The following is a 19,780-nucleotide window of genomic DNA, read 5'->3' as shown; positions in this document are numbered from 1 at the left end:
GAAACATTTCCACTCTCTCACCCACTCTCTCGCCTTTGGCGTGGGAGAACCGGGTTCGATTCCCGGCGGGAGCTCATGTGGTTCAGATTCCACGTTAATCAGTAGGTCCACGTCTCATATAGCCTCGCTGCTGAAAGGGACGTTAAACCGAAAATCAACTCAACTTCAGGATATTCTACACATATTTGTTAAGTTTTCGTGAACTCTTCGTTCATTAACTCATAACGTACACTTTTCTTTTGAATGTTTCTGACCTCTAGCGTCTATTGCTCGCTCATATTTCATAATTATATAAGATAAAATGTAGATAATTGTTGTAATTAAATGTAAGTTTCATTATGCAACACATTGTACATAATATTGTTTTTATGGGAGAAAGATACTCCAAAGTCTGGAGCCAGCGCCCTTTTGTTCAGTAAATCGTATTGTGTAAGCACAGCTACTCGAATCAGTGTTTTACATAATCGATCTAAATGATTTTTTTTCCCTTATAGAGTAATTTCTTTAATGAGAACTGGATGTTCTTCAAAGCCACAACAGATTTTAATGTCGATGAAAATTTACATTAATAATCTTTTGTAATGATATTGTTGACAGATTGTCATCAGCATCAGTGGCAGACAGTCCGATGGGAACTATATAGAGCCTCCTTGTTATTACTACATTCATGTTGGTAACGTCTGGGTATTCAATTTATTAATTAAACTCTATTGCACGTGTATATGTATGAGGAAAAATCGGAAATTCTTTGCGTCTATTTTTCCGAGCGTTAATACATTTTAATACAAAATTGAGAAATACGAACGATACAGTAGGCTTTTCTTGGAACAGCCTTAGTGTGACTTCCGATTTCCTCCGACGTACGGTGCTGTTTGCCAAGAATGACCAGAGTGCTCAGTAGGACATCTACACCATATGAGCAGTGAAGTGTTTATCGTTTTCTATGATGCAGGGCCTATAATCGCAGGTATCGACAGGACAGTGGAATGTATCCACAGACAAAGATGCGTAGAATATTTTGTAGGCTAAAGACTTTCCGATTTTCCCTCGTACTGTTGAAGAAAAGCGTGTTATACGAACATAAGTATTTGTAGTTTCAGCTACACTTAGTACGTCTTGAAATGTGTTACTCGTGTATATAAGGGTGGTGGTGGTGGTACTACTACTACTACTACCACCACTACTACTACTACTACTACCACCACCACCACCACCACCTCCTCCTCCTCCTCCTCCTCTTCCTCCTCCTCCTCCTCCTCCTCCTCCTCCTCTTTACTTTGTGTCACTTTAGTGTTCCGTGGTGCTCTGAAATGTATTTCTTCCGTAGTGAACCGGAGAAATGGACTGAAACATCCAACAAACTGGCACAACTAGGACTGCAGTTGCAAGACTTAGATTTGTGTGTAGAAACATTACTGAAACAAGAGGAAATGGTGAAAAATGATAAAGAAAAGTGCAAATTAATTTGGGAGAAGATCCATACAATTCTATCACAGGTCCAGGATCTGCCTCCTAAATATGCATCTTTGGTAAGACATTTTGTAATTTATTGTTAAGTTAGTGTGAACTCACAAAGGATCGTTTATTTCAATTGAAGTTGACGTCTCAACGTGTATGTGTTCCTGCGATTTATTATCATGCTAACTTAGCTTCCATCCGGGACCACACGCCCAGCACAGCGAAAGAAGGATCATTCATTGTGGTCTTCATCAAGGAATAATATCATTAAGTTTGATAATTACTTATAAAAGGGTAAAACAAACCGTACTAATACTGTGACTAATAAGAAGGGAATTACACCTAATCTACAGGTATCGTTAGTAACATAGACTCCTTAACTCATTAGTACATACGTTTTCTGGAAACTGTGTTCAGTAAGAGCTTTTGGTTATTGCACAGAAAAATTGACACACTGCACGTTATATTTTATAATTATTTAGGAGGGATAAGAAAGCTATGTTGTTAAGGAACAATCAAAGTATATACTGATGAAGCATTTAATATAGTACTAATATTTGAGATAGTTTGGGGGGAAACGGATTGGAGAGATGTGAAGCGGAAAATTTCCGTTTGTACTTTTACGGAACTTTTCCGTAAGTCAGCGCCAACTGGTTAATATAGTTACTAGGTTGTCCAGACAGATCTTTACTAGTATAAAGAAATGTATTCGGGTCATGCTACATTGGTACAAAACACCTAACGTTAAATTTGGATAGAGGAACTTCTAGAAGAATTCGGATTTAATTATAAATGACTTCATTCAAAAACACAAATTTGTTCCTTTAAATTGTATAGATAACGCAGTTTTTTTTTAAGGTTACGGCCAGAAAGTAGATAATGAAGCAGTTTATCCTTTGGTTATATATATATATATAAGAAAAAGAAAAGAGAGAAAGAAAGAAAGAAAGAAAGATTTGAAATTGTAAATTGCGTATGTAAATAGTTGCGTCGAAAATTGTGTATATATGACTGTTATATCCAACTTTTGAGCTAGTATGTGTATTTCATCAGTAGTTAACAAAGGAATTCTTGATATTAGAATTCTCTTTGAGAAGGATATGTAGAAATCTTTTTGAAGCATACTTTCTTCAATTAATGTCTAGTAGTCAATGATAAGAGCATTGTTTATACCAAAATCAATTCAGGAAAACCTGATAAGGATTTCCAGGGCACAGAAAAAGATAGGTGGTTGTTAAATATTTACAAAAGTGTGCAAGACTTTGTGTTAAAGCTTTATAAATCAATTGATATACAATGAAAGACAGCATGCCTTAGTGAGCATGTTAGAATCGTTATGAATAAGTCTCTGTTTTTGTATAAAAAATGGATGTACATTATAGATGAATACATCAAAACTCCCTTGAAGAGGAACATTACGACGTGTGGAGAAAGTATGAATTACTTGTTTCCATGCGGGAAGATGAAAATACTAAATCATAGAATCAAATGAATAGTGGGCAGTATTTCAAAACTTTTTAGTTAACTAATGCTTTTCTTTGCGTATAACAATTACTATTTTTCCTTGTTCAGTGTGTGGGTTAAATTTTCTAAAACACTCACTAGTACTACCCATTTTCTTTCTATAGTAACAACCATTCGTTGCCCTAAGAAAACCTTAACTTTTATAAATCGTATTTCGGACTTCCATTTCAATTATTACCAGTCGAGCAGGTCCGGATATCATGCGGGGAAGCAGATTCACAGCATTTAACAAACATTACAATAGTCATACAGATTCCAAATCTCAGTTTTAAAAATTAATATTTATTTCAAATACCAGGATACAAGAGCTATATTACAGCTGTCTGTTTTCAAACGATCGGATTATAGGATACATCAGTTATCTTAGCACCATTTTACTTCCTACAGCAAGTGCCTTGATTATTTCATTTACTATAAAGCATTCGACGTATATACTTCAATTATTTATAATATTTAACTCATTCATTACTTTAAGACAGCGACGTATTGATACATGACTGCGGAGCTTTGTGTAACAATGGCTAAGAATACGTATTTAAAAACATCCATCTCGTAGTTTGAATATAAGCTGTAATAGTAGCCTTCTAGATTCAGGAAACTCCTTATTATTTAATAAAATAGTTATTTCATACAAGATCTAACTTAATAATTTAACATTGGGAATCATCTGGGATACGAAAGTAGGCGGGGCTAGGCTCTTAGCAATTCATATTTTGGTACATCTCAACGATATTCCACAAACACATCCTACCGTTTATATTTATTTACTGCACAAAAGAATATAATTTTCAATATTTTATGGCAGTTCGATTAAACAGCACTTAAGATTGCTTTACACGTCAAATTAATTCGGTTTTACATTTATCAACTTTCACAGTTTATTTTTGTATATCCATCAATCGATCAATAATAAGAAAAAGATAAAAAAATGCATGTATACAGAATTTAAAGCACTTTTCGCCCAGTGATTCATTTAGTATTCCAGAAAACTATAATTCTTTGACTCGTTTTAATAAAATTTGAGTTGAAAATTGATAATAACATTTTAAAACAATCAATAATGACAATGTGGACCAAACAAATCAGATTTGTAGCGATCGGTTTTCAGATCGTTACAATTGCACATATCAAAGTTAGGGTTGAACTAATTTTGTGTTTATTATATTGTATATTTTCATACCTTTCGTCTCTTAAACCTTTTCTTAGTATCGTACAATTCTAAAAGTTTATCTTGGCAAAAATTTGATTGTAGTGTTAGAGATTTATTCATGTTTATGTTTTCAACAGGATTATATAGATACATTGTCTTTGATTATAGTGTAATATGTAACATTACACGTAGATGCATATACATTTAAAATAAACCAAAGTACCGGTACGTATGAGATACGTTTTCTGGAGAAGAATATAGTACACAGAACCTAAGTAATTGTGTCAATACATTAATTTTCTTTCAGAACCAAATTCTTATAAGTTTGATAATAACAATCAGTTGACAGTGGTTTATTACACAACTGAGAATTATACTCTATTTGGTTAAAACAGGTGTTTTCTATTTCATTCATACTACTTCTTGTTTCTGTTTTTTCATGTTTTCTTTTTATTTTAGCCTAAATGACGTAATCGTGGGACGTTAAACCGAAATATTTCATTTTTCTTTTTTTCAGTGGATGGAGTCTTTAGCGAATATTCTGGACGAGTCTTCATCCCAAGACAATGAAGACAATTTTAAGAAATACTTAAAACTTCTTTACAGACAGAAGAAATACGATTCTTTACTTGAGGAAGCAAGACGAATGCATTCGCTATTTCCGAAAGTTGAATATCCTTTGGAATGGATATGCAAAGTGTATAGTGAATCTGTGCTCGACAAATCGAGAGATATGGATATATTTGAGGATAAAATGCAAGATTATTGCAGTAAACTGTTAACGTTAAATAAAAATTCGAGTATGGCTCTATTAGCTAAAGGGGCACAATTGTTCAAGAGGAAATCTGTTGTCGAAGCTAGGGATTCATTAGTCGAAGGTATGTATGTGTAAACTACGCATCCATGGAATAGCGATGACAGTCCACAGAAATTCAGGATTGTCTGTCTTTATATATTTAAATTTTCATTAGTTTTATAGTATAGTAGATGTCCGAATTTCTACAAAAGTTATAAATTTCTATTCAGTTATAAATTTCTACGACTGCTGAAATTTATTAAATTTTGGTGTTTATAGTTACTATTTTTATTTCCGTTTATATGTTACAAACACAACATATATTTTGTGGTAAACATATTTTGATGGGTTCGGGCTTTCGATGCGTTATTCGCAGGTTCAAATTCTGCAAAGGAATGCAAACCCAAGTTTCAATTCGAATTCCATTTTAACAAGAGGTCCCGTCCTTCTTGTTAAGAACGTAGAGCAAAGATCGCACTTTTCTCGCATATTTGATGCAGTGTTGGTTGATTTAAACCAGAGCAATTTATATTGGAAGATATGTGATGTAAATCAGTACCATTATGTAATATGATCCGTGCGTAAGCTTGAAACTAGTCTTTATAGTGAAAACAGACGCAATAAGATATCGAACCTACATATCCTTTTCAATGGACAACATAATATATTCAAGTGGCTGGACGATTGCTGAGTAGATACATTATTCTATACTCCTGGGGATAGTACAGTCCACGAAAACATTGCTCAGACAGTTCACTCATGGCGAGACAGAAAAAAATTTGGTAATACATAAAATTCTGGTTTGAAAAATATGGCATATTATCATATAAAACGGGCTTGAGTGCTGCATTGGATTTTACGTAATTGGATTTTTATTTACATACATTGAATTTTTATCTTCACAGATAGAGGTCTATTCCTCACCACGTAATTAAGTTACAGATTGTTTCATTACTCCGTTCCATCCTTTAGGTTCTTTTTCTTTTCTCTCTCTCTCTCTCTTTTTTTTTTTTTTTTTTTTTTTTTTTTTAATTGTGATATATTCGAGGGTTTTTAGTGACACCAACTAAAGATTTTCTGTGATCTTTCTTGCGATTAGCGTTTATGTCTTCGTGGGAGATTCGGGTTCAATCCATAGTGGAAGTACATGTAGTTCGGATTGCACATTAGATTGTAGAATCAGTCTGATGTAGCTTCGGTTCTAATAGGGGATTTAGACTACAAATAAATAAATAACATAAACAGATGGTATACGAACAAAATCTCGCGGCCGAAACATCGCCGCCCAAAACCTCGCGGGACAAAATCTCGCCGGGCCAAAACCTCGCGGGACAAAATCTCGCGGGGCCAAAACCTCGCCGCCCAAAACCTCGCGGGACAAAACCTCGCCGTGCCAAAACCTCGCCGCGAATGAAACTTTTCTTTAAAATTTACCCAATGTGTTTCCTAATATGCAATTCCACATTACAAATAATAATAATAATAATAATAATAATAATAATAATAATAATAAGATACAAAACATCGTGTGCGTGGGCTTTCTCGGGTTATTCCCGTTCGTTTCCTCCCACTTTCTTCATTCGATCATTTCCTTCATCCTGGTCATCTACGTCTCCTTTAACCTATAGGACATAATCAAGGGACGTCGTAAAAACTCATATATTGTTTCATATTTTCATAAATATTATTAGATTTTTGTTAAAATTTTAAGTTTTTGGATGTTCCAAAGTTCACGAAACTAACCTCGTTAGTTGTCATTACTTTCCTTATGCAGACTTTCTTTCCCTATAACCAGTTTAAAAACATCCTGTCGCCCTACCTTCACATTGAAATCCTCTAATACAGAAATAGAATTTTCATATGGTATCGCGGGACTTGGTCAAATACCCGTGATACTTCTTCTGAAACAGCGTCTTTTATACCGTCATCCTTATTATCTGTTGGAACATTTACATTTTGGTCAGGCGAGATTTTGGGTATGGCGATATTTTGGGGCGCGAGGTTTTGGCCCGCGAGGTTTTGGGTGGCGAGGTTTTGGCCAGGCGGGGTTTTGGCCCGGCGAGGTTTTGGCCAGGCGGGGTTTTGGCCCGGCGAGATTTTGTCCCGCGAGGTTTTGGGCGGCGAGGTTTCGGCCTGGCGAGATTTTGGGCCGCGAGGTTTTGGGAGGCAAGGTTTTGGTCCGCGAGGTTTTGTACCCAAACCAAACAGATATCTAACTTTCTAGATAAGATCTTTGTTTATGGTCAGGAATTTCAACAAAGAGCTATTTATTAATTTCATATTATAAAAGAAACTTATAATAGAACGTAAGAAGTTAATTCACTTGGGTATTTATGATTTGTACACATTATGGTAGTAATTTGATAGCAGAAAAAACAAAATTCAGTTCTTGTCTATAAAAGAAAAGCTATGATTTCGTAATATTACTCTATTATTACAGTAAACCTATTTGTATCAATTAGTACATCAGTTGCACAGTGGCAAGTGCTCACATCGTGTGCAAAGAATCCCCGTTTCGATCTCAACTGTATTTGTGGTGGACAGCATCGTGTCCGTGGGTTCTCCAGTTTATTCATACATTCTCATTCCATCTATTATTTTAAGGGAGCGCGGTGGCTCAGTGGTAGAGCGTTCACCTCCGGTGCTTGGGGTCCCTGGTTCGATCCCAGCTCGCGCTGTGTGGACTTTGTGGTGGACAAACACCGTGCTCGTGGGTTTTCTCGGGGTTCTCCCGTTTCCTCCTACTTTCTTCATCCCACCATTTCACTCCTCTCTCATCATCACCGCCCCTTTAGCCTAAACGGCATAACCGTGGGACGTAAAACTCAAAGATTTCTTTTCATTTTTCCATCTATTATTTCATAATTATTCACTTCCATTAGTCATCTGTTTCCTTTAGCCGACAAGGCATAAGAATGGATGTGAATTAAAGATTTCATTTATTCTTTCTTCGTTAAAAAATCAGTTATTTGAAATTTGAATAATAAATCAATTTTTGAAACGTTAAAAATATTAAATTTTACATATTTATTTACTTGATTTCTTACTAGATAAGTCTCTTTCTATGTTTCTATCATGTTTGTCGTCCTGCTACAGTTCCATTTTTCTATATTTCCCCTATCTTATTGATTGGAATAAAGCTTCCTGAATTTTCTTGGCTCACTTTTATCTGTAGCGTAATACCTTACCTTTTAAAATTAACTGATTAAAAGGGTACTGTATAAGGCAGAACAACTACTGTCTAATCTTAATTAGTGTTTTGGTTTATATCTCATTATAATACCCTAAAAATTGTACAATTGGCTACAATGGGACTTATGCTACATTTATGATTACTAAATGTAGCAGAAACTAGAAATCCAGATTATGTGGTTAAACGTTCGGATGAAAATCACAGAATTTTTCTATGAAGTCAGCAAACGCTGCCTCAAGAATCACTGTACAGGTACTGTAAACAATGTCTAGAATATTTTCAAAGCAGAATAGCAGAAAATATCCATATTTCATCTCCATCACAGTTTCCTTTGATGGAAATCGCACTAGTGTAGAGCAACTGCAGCAATGCTGTGGTCCAATAAAATACATTGGACGGTGTGGTCATGGCCTTTTTCGAATCGAGAACTGTTTCAAAAACTGTTTGCATATGTAAATCAGCTTTGTGTATGCTTACATGTAGAAAATTACCAATAGAACGTAATTCATGAGTATGGCGTTGGATCACCTTTAGCCCCTAAGTGAAGTGTACTCGTTGGGAAATTGAGGTATAGAGCTCGTGGGTCATTTCGATGGAAATATTGAACCATTCTTCATGCATTGCAGCACTCAGTTGTGTAAGCGATGATGGAGGAGAAAATTACCCTAAAATCTCTGATCGAGGGACTGAATGGGCCAGGGAGATTTTAAAGTTCACTCTTATCTTCAGCTTAGTGATGAAAAGGTCTGGTTGTGTGTATTGGCACATTGTCATCTTAATAGATTGCATAGTTGTTCTGGACCAATATCTGTATTATAGGATGCACCTGATCAGTTAAAATGCCCACGTAGTCATAAACAGTAATTCGTCGTTTGAAAGTAATAATAGGGCCTTCGGAATACAATGAAATTGCGGGCCAGCGAAGCCACCTTAGTTTTAACGGTAGAAAGTGGGCAGTCCGGAACATACGCTTCTGTGGGCATCCGACATTGAAAAAAAATTAGGAAAAAAAAAAATAAGGGCTCATCGTAGCTTGTTACTTTCTTGCGCATTAGGGTCCGTTTTATGCTTTGGTCAGTAGCTTTTTTCATGCTATCAGGCAGGTGGCATTAATTAAAAGGTTACGAAATTGCAACCCGACAGAATGTAGTGAGGTTATATAGCTCCCGTCAGATTGTAATTATAGCAACAGGATACTCGACGTAGTGATTATGTTCTGCAATTAGTTGTACCACATTAGCTCTACGGTTATTTGTGACAGTTCTCTTCAATGTTCGGCGACCTCTCTCACTTGGGCTTTGCGGCCGTCCACTGTTCCTCTTCATATGATGATATCTTGTCACGAGATGCCGTTAACGTCACCTAACATAATGGCAGTCTTGAATACACTTACTCCAACTAACTGCATATCCGCAATATGCCTTCGAAAATTGGAAAGGTATGGCCTATTACACAAATCCGTATTACCTGCCTCGTGTACTACTCGTCATCATCCATACAGTGCTAACACAGAACGGTTGCAATGCATAAATGTTCACTTATCTTTTATTCACACATCACATTTTGCAGTACTTGAGTATTCTACATAATTTCAGTGAAACCTCTGAGTAACGGATACAAATGGCTTATTATTATTTGTCCGTAAATGAGAAGTGTCCATAGAGAGTGGTTACACAAATTTAGATAATTATTTTCAGTATATACTAAATACATTAGTACTATCGAAATACTCAAGTGTTCAAATTACTGGGGTAATTTACGGAACAGGGAGAGAGGAGAAATTGCTTCTCGTTGGAATTGTATCTTTTATATATATATATATATATATTTCAAGCTGTAGAAGAAAATGCAAGCCCCATAAGAAAGAGTAGTGAATTTGTTTAGGAAGGAAAGAAATTCCGCATAGGGTTTTTACCTATACGACTAGCTCTCGACATTGTTCTTACTCTGTGAAGGTGTTTTATGTTTCCCACCAGAACAGAGAAAAGATTATCGTGGACAGAGAAAAGAAGAAATTTGGCTTGCAGCTGTTCTGTATGGGGATTCACCAAATCATTGATTTATGACTGATATTTTATAGAGAAGAGATTTTCTGTCTACTGTCTCTATTGCAGATTTATTTTCAAGTTGCAAAAAGTATTTTCTGTGCTAAGTACATATGAACAAAATAGTTTCTGTCCTTTATAAAGATAAATGTTATAGGGAGAAGACATCCGTATCCGTAAAATGGAGGTTTCTATCCTGTAATAAGACATATATTTTCGCGAAAAAAATAAATAAATAATAAAATAAAAATAAAACGTATAATGAGTGTGAGCGTAACGGAGGTTCACTGTATTTTCATCTTTGTTTCGGTTAAACCTCGTACGTTTTCAGAGACAAACGTCTATCAAATACTTTAACGTGAGTCTAATGATTTTGGCCCTTTGTAAACATATTCTTATATTGTTCTGATAATAACAGGTAACAAATGGAACACATGCTGTGTATGAATATGACCTATATGCATAGATTTTTACTTATTATTATTATTATTATACTTCAAAACTGCTATGCATAAGTGTCGGAAGTCTTAGAGAACGGCTTTGTCCGTCTATCTGTCGACAGGTATCAGAGCAAAAACGGTAAGAGATACCCAGAAGCGGATTTTTGCAATCGATTCAGCATTCCAATACTAGGTTCAGTCTCCTCTATTAACCTTATTAAAGCAGTAAATGGTTGAACGTAGCTATTCCCTGTTTCAATGTTTTTCGCTGTAGAACAAAACCGTAATAGAGTGCGATAAGCGTTTTTTTTTAGTCGATTCAGCATGTTAAGTGAATATACCGTCACAGTCCGTAACACACTGCCAAAATCAGAAGTGTTTAAATTTTACTACTACTAACGGTTTCAATAGAACAAAAATGATAAAAGATATCGAGAATCGGTTTGCAGCAATCGTTTCTGCGTCCCAAGAATAGGTTCCATGTTCTAGGCTAACCGTGTATCCAAACTGAAAATATTAGAAATCAACCATTTCCGGTTTCAATATTTATCGCCCTAGAACAGAAATGGTAACAGATAGCAATAAGGTGCTTTTCTAATCGATTCAGAGTCTTAAGAATAGTTTCCATCTCCTCTGTTAACCCTCTATCCAAATCGGAAGTGATAGAAATTAGCCGCTTTCCGTTTTAACATTGATCACTATAGAACAAAAATGGTAATAAATAGCGATAGGCGGATTTCAACAGTATATTTCCAGAGAAATACTACCATCATCCTTACACTGTACCGAAATCGAAAATGGGTGGAATTTACTATTACTTGGCGGTTCCAGTGCTTATTTTCATAAACCAAAAACGTTAATATCAAAAAGCTGCTTTTGACACAGATTCAGCACCCCAAGAATGAGATTTGTCTGTGCTTTTATCTATCAGTTGAAACCAGAAGTGGTGAAAATACAATTTTTCATTTACAACATCAATTGCATAATGAACAAAACGGAAATAGTTATAGATAAACAGTTTTTATGATATGGATTCAGTACCAAGAATATGTTTCATCCTTCATTTTAGTCTTTTTATTGCCACTGGAAGTGATAAATATCAATTAGCACTTCCAGTTTTAATATAATCTCCATCGAGGAAAAACAGTACGAGATAGCGGGTAATGTTTTTCGATATAAATTCAGCGTTCTAAGAACGGGTTCTATCTTTGATCTTATTCCTTTATTGCAACCAGTATTTATAGATATACTACTACAAGTTACAGTATTGAATTTGTGTAGTTTGAAAATTACCGTAGTTTAACACTGTGAAACGAAACAACAACAACAATTATTATTATTATTATTATTATTATTATTATTATTATTATTATTATTATTATTATTATTATTATTATCATTATATAATATAATATAGTTATGTGATGTAAATTCTTATTAGATATATTTGATTAAAATTAGAACTCTGCCTTTTCCGCGAACTTCAAAGAATAGGCAAATAACTATTTCAATAGTAATAATAATAGAAAGAAACAATTCGAAATTGCTGAAAAAGGCATCATTTTGAACTAAGAAGTTGGATATGTAAAACAGTGTGAGAAAATATTAATTCGTGTTTTGCTGTTAAGTTAGCAGTTAGTATGTAATTTTGGGTGCATGAGTTTGCTTTAGGGCGAACTTCGTTAACTATTATTTACCAAAATGTAAGTGTATTTATAAATTTTGGTTTACAGCCGTTCATTTGATACCTAATTCGTATTATGCTTGGACGTTACTTACCCTGTGTCACCTCTCTCTACACAATTACGTGGACGCTGAATTTTGTGCTGTAGAAGGTTTGAAATATGTTCGACAAATAAAGTCAGATGATGAAAGGCGGAAATATTTAGAAGATATTTTAGAGATCGCCTTGATTAAATCACTTTGTACTCAGGAAGACAAGGAGAAATTAAACGAAGCAGTTGAAAAGTGTAAAAAGGTTGGTTAATCTTGTAATTGATATGTTAGAATCTTCAATTTAGAAAGAATAAGAAAATAATCCAAATTTATTTGCTTTCTAAGTTTCACAACTTCTACTATGTAATTTCTCTTATCACAAATACACAATATCAAGTCTAGTTATTCTATCAAATGACATTATGTTTTCAACGATATCTTACTCCAGTTTTCTTGTTTTAAGATGAGTATATATATATATATATATATATATATATACAGTGGCGGATCCAGGATATGATCAAGGGAGGGGCTAAACCCTAATTTGCCGTTTTATCCAGTGTAAAGCAGGATTGAAGCCCATTTTATCCAGTGTAAACCTGAGTGTCAAGGGGGGGGCTATAGCCCCTATAGCCCTCCCCTTGGATCCGCCACTGTATATATATATATATATATATATATATATATATATATATATATATATGGTAATAACTTGTAACCATGTAAATTTCATAAAAAAGATTCATAAGTATATACTGTAAGTCTTCTTTATGTTTCCTGATGATTTTTGTTTTGAGATGGGAATCGAGTTTCATTAATGGATATATGTGTTTTCATATTTAATGAAATAGATATGTCTGTATTTCTCTTTATTTTATTTTATTTTATTTTTTTCAGATTCTTAAGGAAAACTCAGATAACATTGAGATCCTAATTTGCTTTGCTAGGGCGAAACTTAAATTAGGAAAAGCTGAAGATGTTATGAAAATATTAAACACTTTAACTAATCATGAAAACCACAAATATATATCGTATCTTTTCCAAGGATTGCTGCTGAAAGACCAGGGGAAATTGGAAGAAGCTCTGAATATTTTGAATTCAGCTATTACCTGTAATCCTAATGTTGCTGAGTCATGGTTCGAATTAGGAAAAGTACAATGGGAAGCTCAAAGGCATAATGAAAGCTTAACATCGTTTTTAAAGGTATGCGTAAAATATTGTTACTACTCACATTTTTAATTTACTTTGTACGGAATAGCATGAACTCTTATTTCTGTAAGGTGGCAGAGAGCTGTTGTCTATTAAATGGCAAGACCCAAAAAAAGAGGATTTTTCTAATCTACTAGCCCGTCATGAGAATTATCGTATAGATCAGCTGAGGAAAATTAGCAGTTATTCCCATCTTGAAAAGTGGACGATTGCTGTAAACAAAATGAAATTTTAGATTTGGAAAATAACGAACTATTGAACGTTTATTTGTCCTACAGTTATATAAAAATAAATATAAAATAAACTATGTGTGCCTTACTAATTCTAGTTGAAAGTTAGAATAATAATGCCGGTCATATCTGCATCATCCCTCTTTGTAATTTTCTTCTTGTAATTCTTCTTTGTGTTTCATCTATGGAATGCATTCATAACTAACTTTCCCTCTTTTCCATATGAAGTATCTTAGTGCCATAACGAAGTCAATAAGAAAAAGGAACACACATTATACAGCATTCCGTGTAATTCCACGATCTGAGCTCAAACATTAAAACTTCGTTTCATTTTGGTTAGATTTTTTTCAAGTTTTTATTTTGTTTAGATTTTTTTCAAGTTGGCAACTGTTCGCTCTTCGTTATATTTTAACCACTTCAACCTCAGAATTATGACACATACCTGACGTGCTGTAGTGGCTTATTTCAAACTCAATTTTCTGTATTGCATTGCTATTGTGATGGATTCACATATTTCTTTTGTTGACAAATATCATATTATGGTTATCACTCCTTAATCTTCAACATTTATTTCGTACTTTAGAAGAATGTGAAGTAATTTCATTAGATATTTTGGACGTACTTTAAACTATAGATTCATAGGATTTGTGTGTGTGTGTATTCAGAAATCAAAATAGTTTGATTGCTGTATATTAATTTGCACCATTTGTCATACCCAAAATAGTACCTTTAAAATATTTATATTTATTGGGTTGTGCAAACTTTCATCATTTTTGGTATGCGGATAAAAGTTACGAGCAACACAAATTATAACTTATCTAGCGCTATGCATAAGCGCCACAAGCCATGACCTCTTGTGTTGTTGGTAGGAGACGAACCCCACTTACTTAAAAGTTTTGAGATTTAAGATCGAAGAGCAGTTCTAAAACAATTGAAGAGTCCAGGGGAATAAGGGGGGATATCTATTATTACTAATTTTTCAGGAAACGATTTTTAAAGTTCAAAACATTTTAATTCCTAAACAAATCGTGGAAAATGCTTCAAATTTGGTTTACAAGTTCGTTATTGTATTGGAAACTAGCTTCAAAATCTCATTCTCAACGTATATTATTGTAAGGAAAAGAATACAAAAAAACCGTCGTGAGCTTAGTTTGTACTGCTCAAACAAGGGTCTATTGCAGGCAAAACAATAGGAAAAAGAGGCGATTGTTTTTAAAATTATAAACAATATTATTAAAAATAGATTTTCTTCCTTTCTCTTTTTTATTCTTCTTTACTCTAATTCCTTCTTTCGGAGTTCCATATAGAAGGTTTGAGCATCTGGGCTGTAAAAGACATTCAAAGCATGTAAATCCTGCCATTCTCCTTCCGGTATAGGCAACTTCCCCTTAAAATAAAGGAAAAGATTTTGTAAATCATACCAATAATTATCGTGTTGGTCACAGCATCCTATTCAAACTGTTCTCAACCGATTAAACCTAGTACTTTATTGTACAGCGAAAATTTTGGAAATATGCTTTTATTCTCGAATTCGTATCAAGTATGGGAAAGTGGGGCAAGGAGAATAAATGGGGTACAAAGGTTCATTGACTTTGTTGACCTGATAGTCAATGTCAACTATCGACTATTTGACATTGCTTACGGAAAGATGCAGTTGCTTAAGCAAGTTTGACAACTTTAGAATATTAAAAATCAGGTTCTGGGGCAAGAGTGATATGTTTTGAACTCATTTAGTATATAATAATTCATTGAATATACCTGTATTGCACGCATATCCGTGACAGAACAAGATGTTATGAAAACCTAAATTTTGCCCCAAAGTGGACATCCCCCTTTTTCCACTGTAAATGATGACGATACCCTCTTCTTCCATTTTACAAGGATTTTTTAAATGGCTATAGTAACCTAACCGTAAATCTTTTCCCCTTTTTGATATATCGAATGAAACTACTCAGCGTGCTCTACAAGATGGCATGAAAATGTAAATTTTGCCAAAAGTGGAAATCCCCCCCCCTTTTTTTTTTCCTGGACTGTTCAATTTTTACTACCTTCATACCATCGAAGACTTTCCTAATGAATGAGTTCTGCAACGCGTAAAGCAGGTGATAGTCTGTATAGGCCAAGTAAGAGAATAGCTCAGGTAGAGATAAAACCTCCCAACCAAAGTACATTAGTTTTGACGCGTGATAACAAGCATAGGGGCTAGCATTATAATGATGAATGATGATTTCTTGACGATTAATCAGGCTTGACCACTTCTATCGCAATACTGTTACTAGTCTGTCCAATTGTTCACGGTAGAAAATGGTATTAACGATTTGATTAGAATTTAGGATCTCGTAGTGGGTTATTCTTTTAGATTCCTCTAAACACTTTAACAACGCCTTTGGATGAAATCCTAATTTGGGCATTGATGGCGCTGTTTCGAAAACAACAGTGAACTCCGGTACATAACCACTTTTCATCTGTGACAGTATATGACACTGGTCATTCTCGTACCAGGAAAGAAAGGAAATATATGTTGCAATTCGCTTCTCTCGCTTATTTGCAGTCAGTTGAAGTGAAGCCCAACAATCGGATTTTGTAATAAAACCCAACATTTCGAGTAATATTTCGACCGTTGTTCTGTTTACCTGGAAGGTGTCCTCTCATTTCGCTACTGTTAGTTTTGGACTTTTTTATGGCTTGGTCAAGAGCACCTTCGGGGTCAGAGCACTGCTGAGCGTCGAGACCATAGCTTATCTTGACAGATTTTGTCTTGATCTTTAAATTTTCAAAATTAGCAATAATATTTGCTATCGTCGGCTATTATGAATGCATCTGTCCCATGCAGTTGCAAAATGTTGCCCCAGGCTGCTGTAGTACTATCTTCATCGAACTCAAAAAGTAAATTTTATTTTATGTGTACTTGATCTTCATTCCACCTACACTTTACTCTGTTTCCTAAGGAGTTTTCGTCCACAATCACTGCCTATTGATACTCTGAGATTCAGTCGATTACGTGACCACTAATTTACTCACTGGCAGCGCCATCTGTGAGGTCGATGCACCGCTAAACGGTAACCTGTCAAAAACAAATATAATTTTTGCACGTACGTAATACTATTTTGTACTGGAAATGTTAACCTTATCCCAGTATGAATACAACTTGATTTTGCAGTGTGTTGCGAATTCATATTCGTTCTTCTTACACACTCGAGTTCATCTGATTGCTATGATCGGGTTCCTAAACTGTTAACACATTTGCTTTTAGTAAGATATGGTGGTCTCGGATTTGATTTTTTTGTGTTTTTCGCCAACAAAAGTTGTATGATCGACCTCACTTAATAATTTTCAATTGGAGCACTCATATTAACAATATATTATGAACAGAACAGAAGCAGCACGAACTTCACACGTGTACAACTGGATGTGCATTGAACAGATGGGAAATTCCTGCACAAAATGGCGGCGCTCGGCTCACCCTTAACGGCACACCGTTTGTGAGTTGTCCTCTTATAATTATGATTGATAATATAGACGCAGGAATCTGCGGTTTGTTCTATAGGAACAGAGCAAGAACATACATAAACGATTCTCTTTTAACATCAATCAAAAGTATTTGTTCTAACATTATAATGAAATGCTTCATCTATTGTAAATACTTGTGTTCATTTTTCAGTATATTTCCTTCTAGATTTACATGTGCATATTTCCTTTATTTATTTATATATGTTCTAACTTTTGAAACATTGTGAAACAAGATAAAACCTTCCAACTTCTATTATCTTAATACACCTTACTTTATTATTATTATTATTATTATTATTATTATTATTATTATTATTAGTAGTAGTAGTAGTAGTAGTAGTAGTAGTAGTAGTAGTAGTAGTAGTAGTAGTAGTAGTAGTAGTAGTAGTAGTAGTAGTAGTAGTAGTAGTAGTAGTAGTAGTAGTAGTAGTAGTAGTAGTAGTAGTAGTAGTAGTAGTAGTAGTAGTAGTAGTAGTAGTAGTAGTAGTAGTAGTAGTAGTAGTAGTAGTAGTAGTAGTAGTAGTAGTAGTAGTAGTAGTAGTAGTAGTAGTAGTAGTAGTAGTAGTAGAAGAAGAAGAAGAGTTTACAAAGAATTTACCGTATGTTGTTCTTTAACATACATTTTTAATTAAATTACTGTCGATAGTGAAAGGATAAGTAATTTTTGTTCATCTTCAGCTGCATGCTCCCTTCTTCGCAATTGGTAGAATTGTATCTCAAATTATCAACATCTCGAAAACTGGAATACTTTACATACTAATAAGTAGATAGTAGGTGTATATGTAGGCAGTATATGTTTGTTGTTACTTCTATTTTCATTCTTCGAGTTCTACATCGTAAGATCCATAACTATCTTGTAAATATTACTGTTATCTGAAATAATATGGAAGAAAAATTGAGAAAATACATATTAACTCAAGTTCCTACAACAGGAGGGATTTCGAACCAAATTCTCACTATTACCTAGTTAATGTGTATACATTAACCTTACTGGAAATAGTTCGTATGTTCTCGTTAATGTAAAAAGTGAGTATAAGTTCTATTACCATATACCATTCCATTGATAACACAAAGATTAATTTCTATCTAATTTTAGGCTGCAAAATTAGATCCATTGTGTCCCACTCCGTTTGTTTACCTTGGAAATTATTATCGTCTGTTTGGAAATGATATCGATAAAGCTCGTCGATGTTATCAAAAAGCCTTTCAACTTAATCCAAGATGCTCAGAAGCCGGTATTGGATTAAGTGATATCTACAGACAACTGGGAAAACAGGTAAAGAAAAGTACCAGCTGTTTATATCGTTATTATAAATGTATATATATATATTACATATATATATCCAATTATCTCAGGATTGCTATACCGTGGATGTTACATCTCTTCCAGTAACAATTTAATTCTGACGTAACAGGCGCTATGAACGATTCATTATCATCTTAAAAAAGAAAAAAAGCGCCAAGATGCTGCTAAATATTGCTGTCCAATTACTTCTAACAAATGAAAGTTAACAGAAATATCTTCAAACTAGTTCCTTACTTTCAAATAATATGTACACTGAATAACATATATAATTAAATTTGCATCTATAGGGCTGTTTCATTTCAAATCGTACAACGGATGCCCATCGACCATTTTGAATTCTTATGAAAAAAATATATATCAAAGACGGACATGACCAGAATGCAGAAACAAAATAGTTTTGATCTCTGCTGATTTGCAACAGTATTACAACTTCTTAAAAAAATCACCACAGATAGTTATTTTTGCAGCAAAGTGAGGAATTAGCGTTTTGAAGGTATTATTAACCCTTAACAATTCACTACCTTTAAAAATTATCAAAAAATTATGATATTTGCAGTATGTCGTCTATTTGGTTTGTATATCATTTGAAAGTAGTTTTCTAAATTTTCCCGCCAATAGTTTTCGAGAACTGAGTTGTGTCCAAATGGTTACTTTGCACAGTTTTCCGTAAAGTGATTTTTTAGTACTTGTAGCCATATAGTAATAAAGAAAAGTAGTCTCAAAAGAAAGGAGAAATAAATGAAACATGGTAAGAGTTGTTTACTTTATAGGATTTAATATCTAAATCTGGAATATTAATTTATAAGAAAATGTAAGATACTATCTATGAGTCCACATAGAAAAAATAATAATATTTACATTTCGCTGAAAATACAGATTGAATAAATATAATATTCAAATATATATGCGTAGTTTTATAGAATATTCTTCTTTTTTATTTCATTTTTTATATTTTTAAATTTGAATATATCAACGTAGTGTAACAGTGACTTAGGAGTCTAGAAAGGATATCAATTACCAAGTGACAAAAACATTCCTTATCGTGATACATATACTTACAGATGGAACTGCGTAAAGGAATTCTTTAGTGAGCTTATTACTCCCGACTTACAAAAACGACATATTCCCTTAGATGTGTGGGCTGGCCAGTGAGCAACAAACTCTTTCCTTGTATCATCACATGGTCACGTAGCAACAGGTCGA

General features: G+C 34.1%; 1 protein-coding gene across 1 annotated transcript in view; it reads left to right on the top strand.

The window, feature by feature from the left end:
* LOC145675441 (tetratricopeptide repeat protein 37) overlaps positions 1-19,780 on the top strand; it is an 88,544-nt gene that overhangs the window by 34,555 nt on the left and 34,209 nt on the right. The window contains exons 4-8 of the mRNA XM_081745864.1: positions 1,328-1,529; positions 4,650-5,010; positions 12,340-12,584; positions 13,220-13,525; positions 18,368-18,547. Of these exons, the coding sequence (XP_081601990.1) occupies positions 1,328-1,529; positions 4,650-5,010; positions 12,340-12,584; positions 13,220-13,525; positions 18,368-18,547 (1,294 nt within the window). The remainder of the gene's footprint in view (positions 1-1,327; positions 1,530-4,649; positions 5,011-12,339; positions 12,585-13,219; positions 13,526-18,367; positions 18,548-19,780) is intronic.

This window comes from Thermobia domestica, chromosome 2 (genome assembly GCF_964235325.1).
Source record: "Thermobia domestica chromosome 2, izTheDome1.hap1.1, whole genome shotgun sequence".
Taxonomy (NCBI): domain Eukaryota; kingdom Metazoa; phylum Arthropoda; class Insecta; order Zygentoma; family Lepismatidae; genus Thermobia; species Thermobia domestica.
This window is presented reverse-complemented; position numbering and strand designations above follow the sequence as displayed.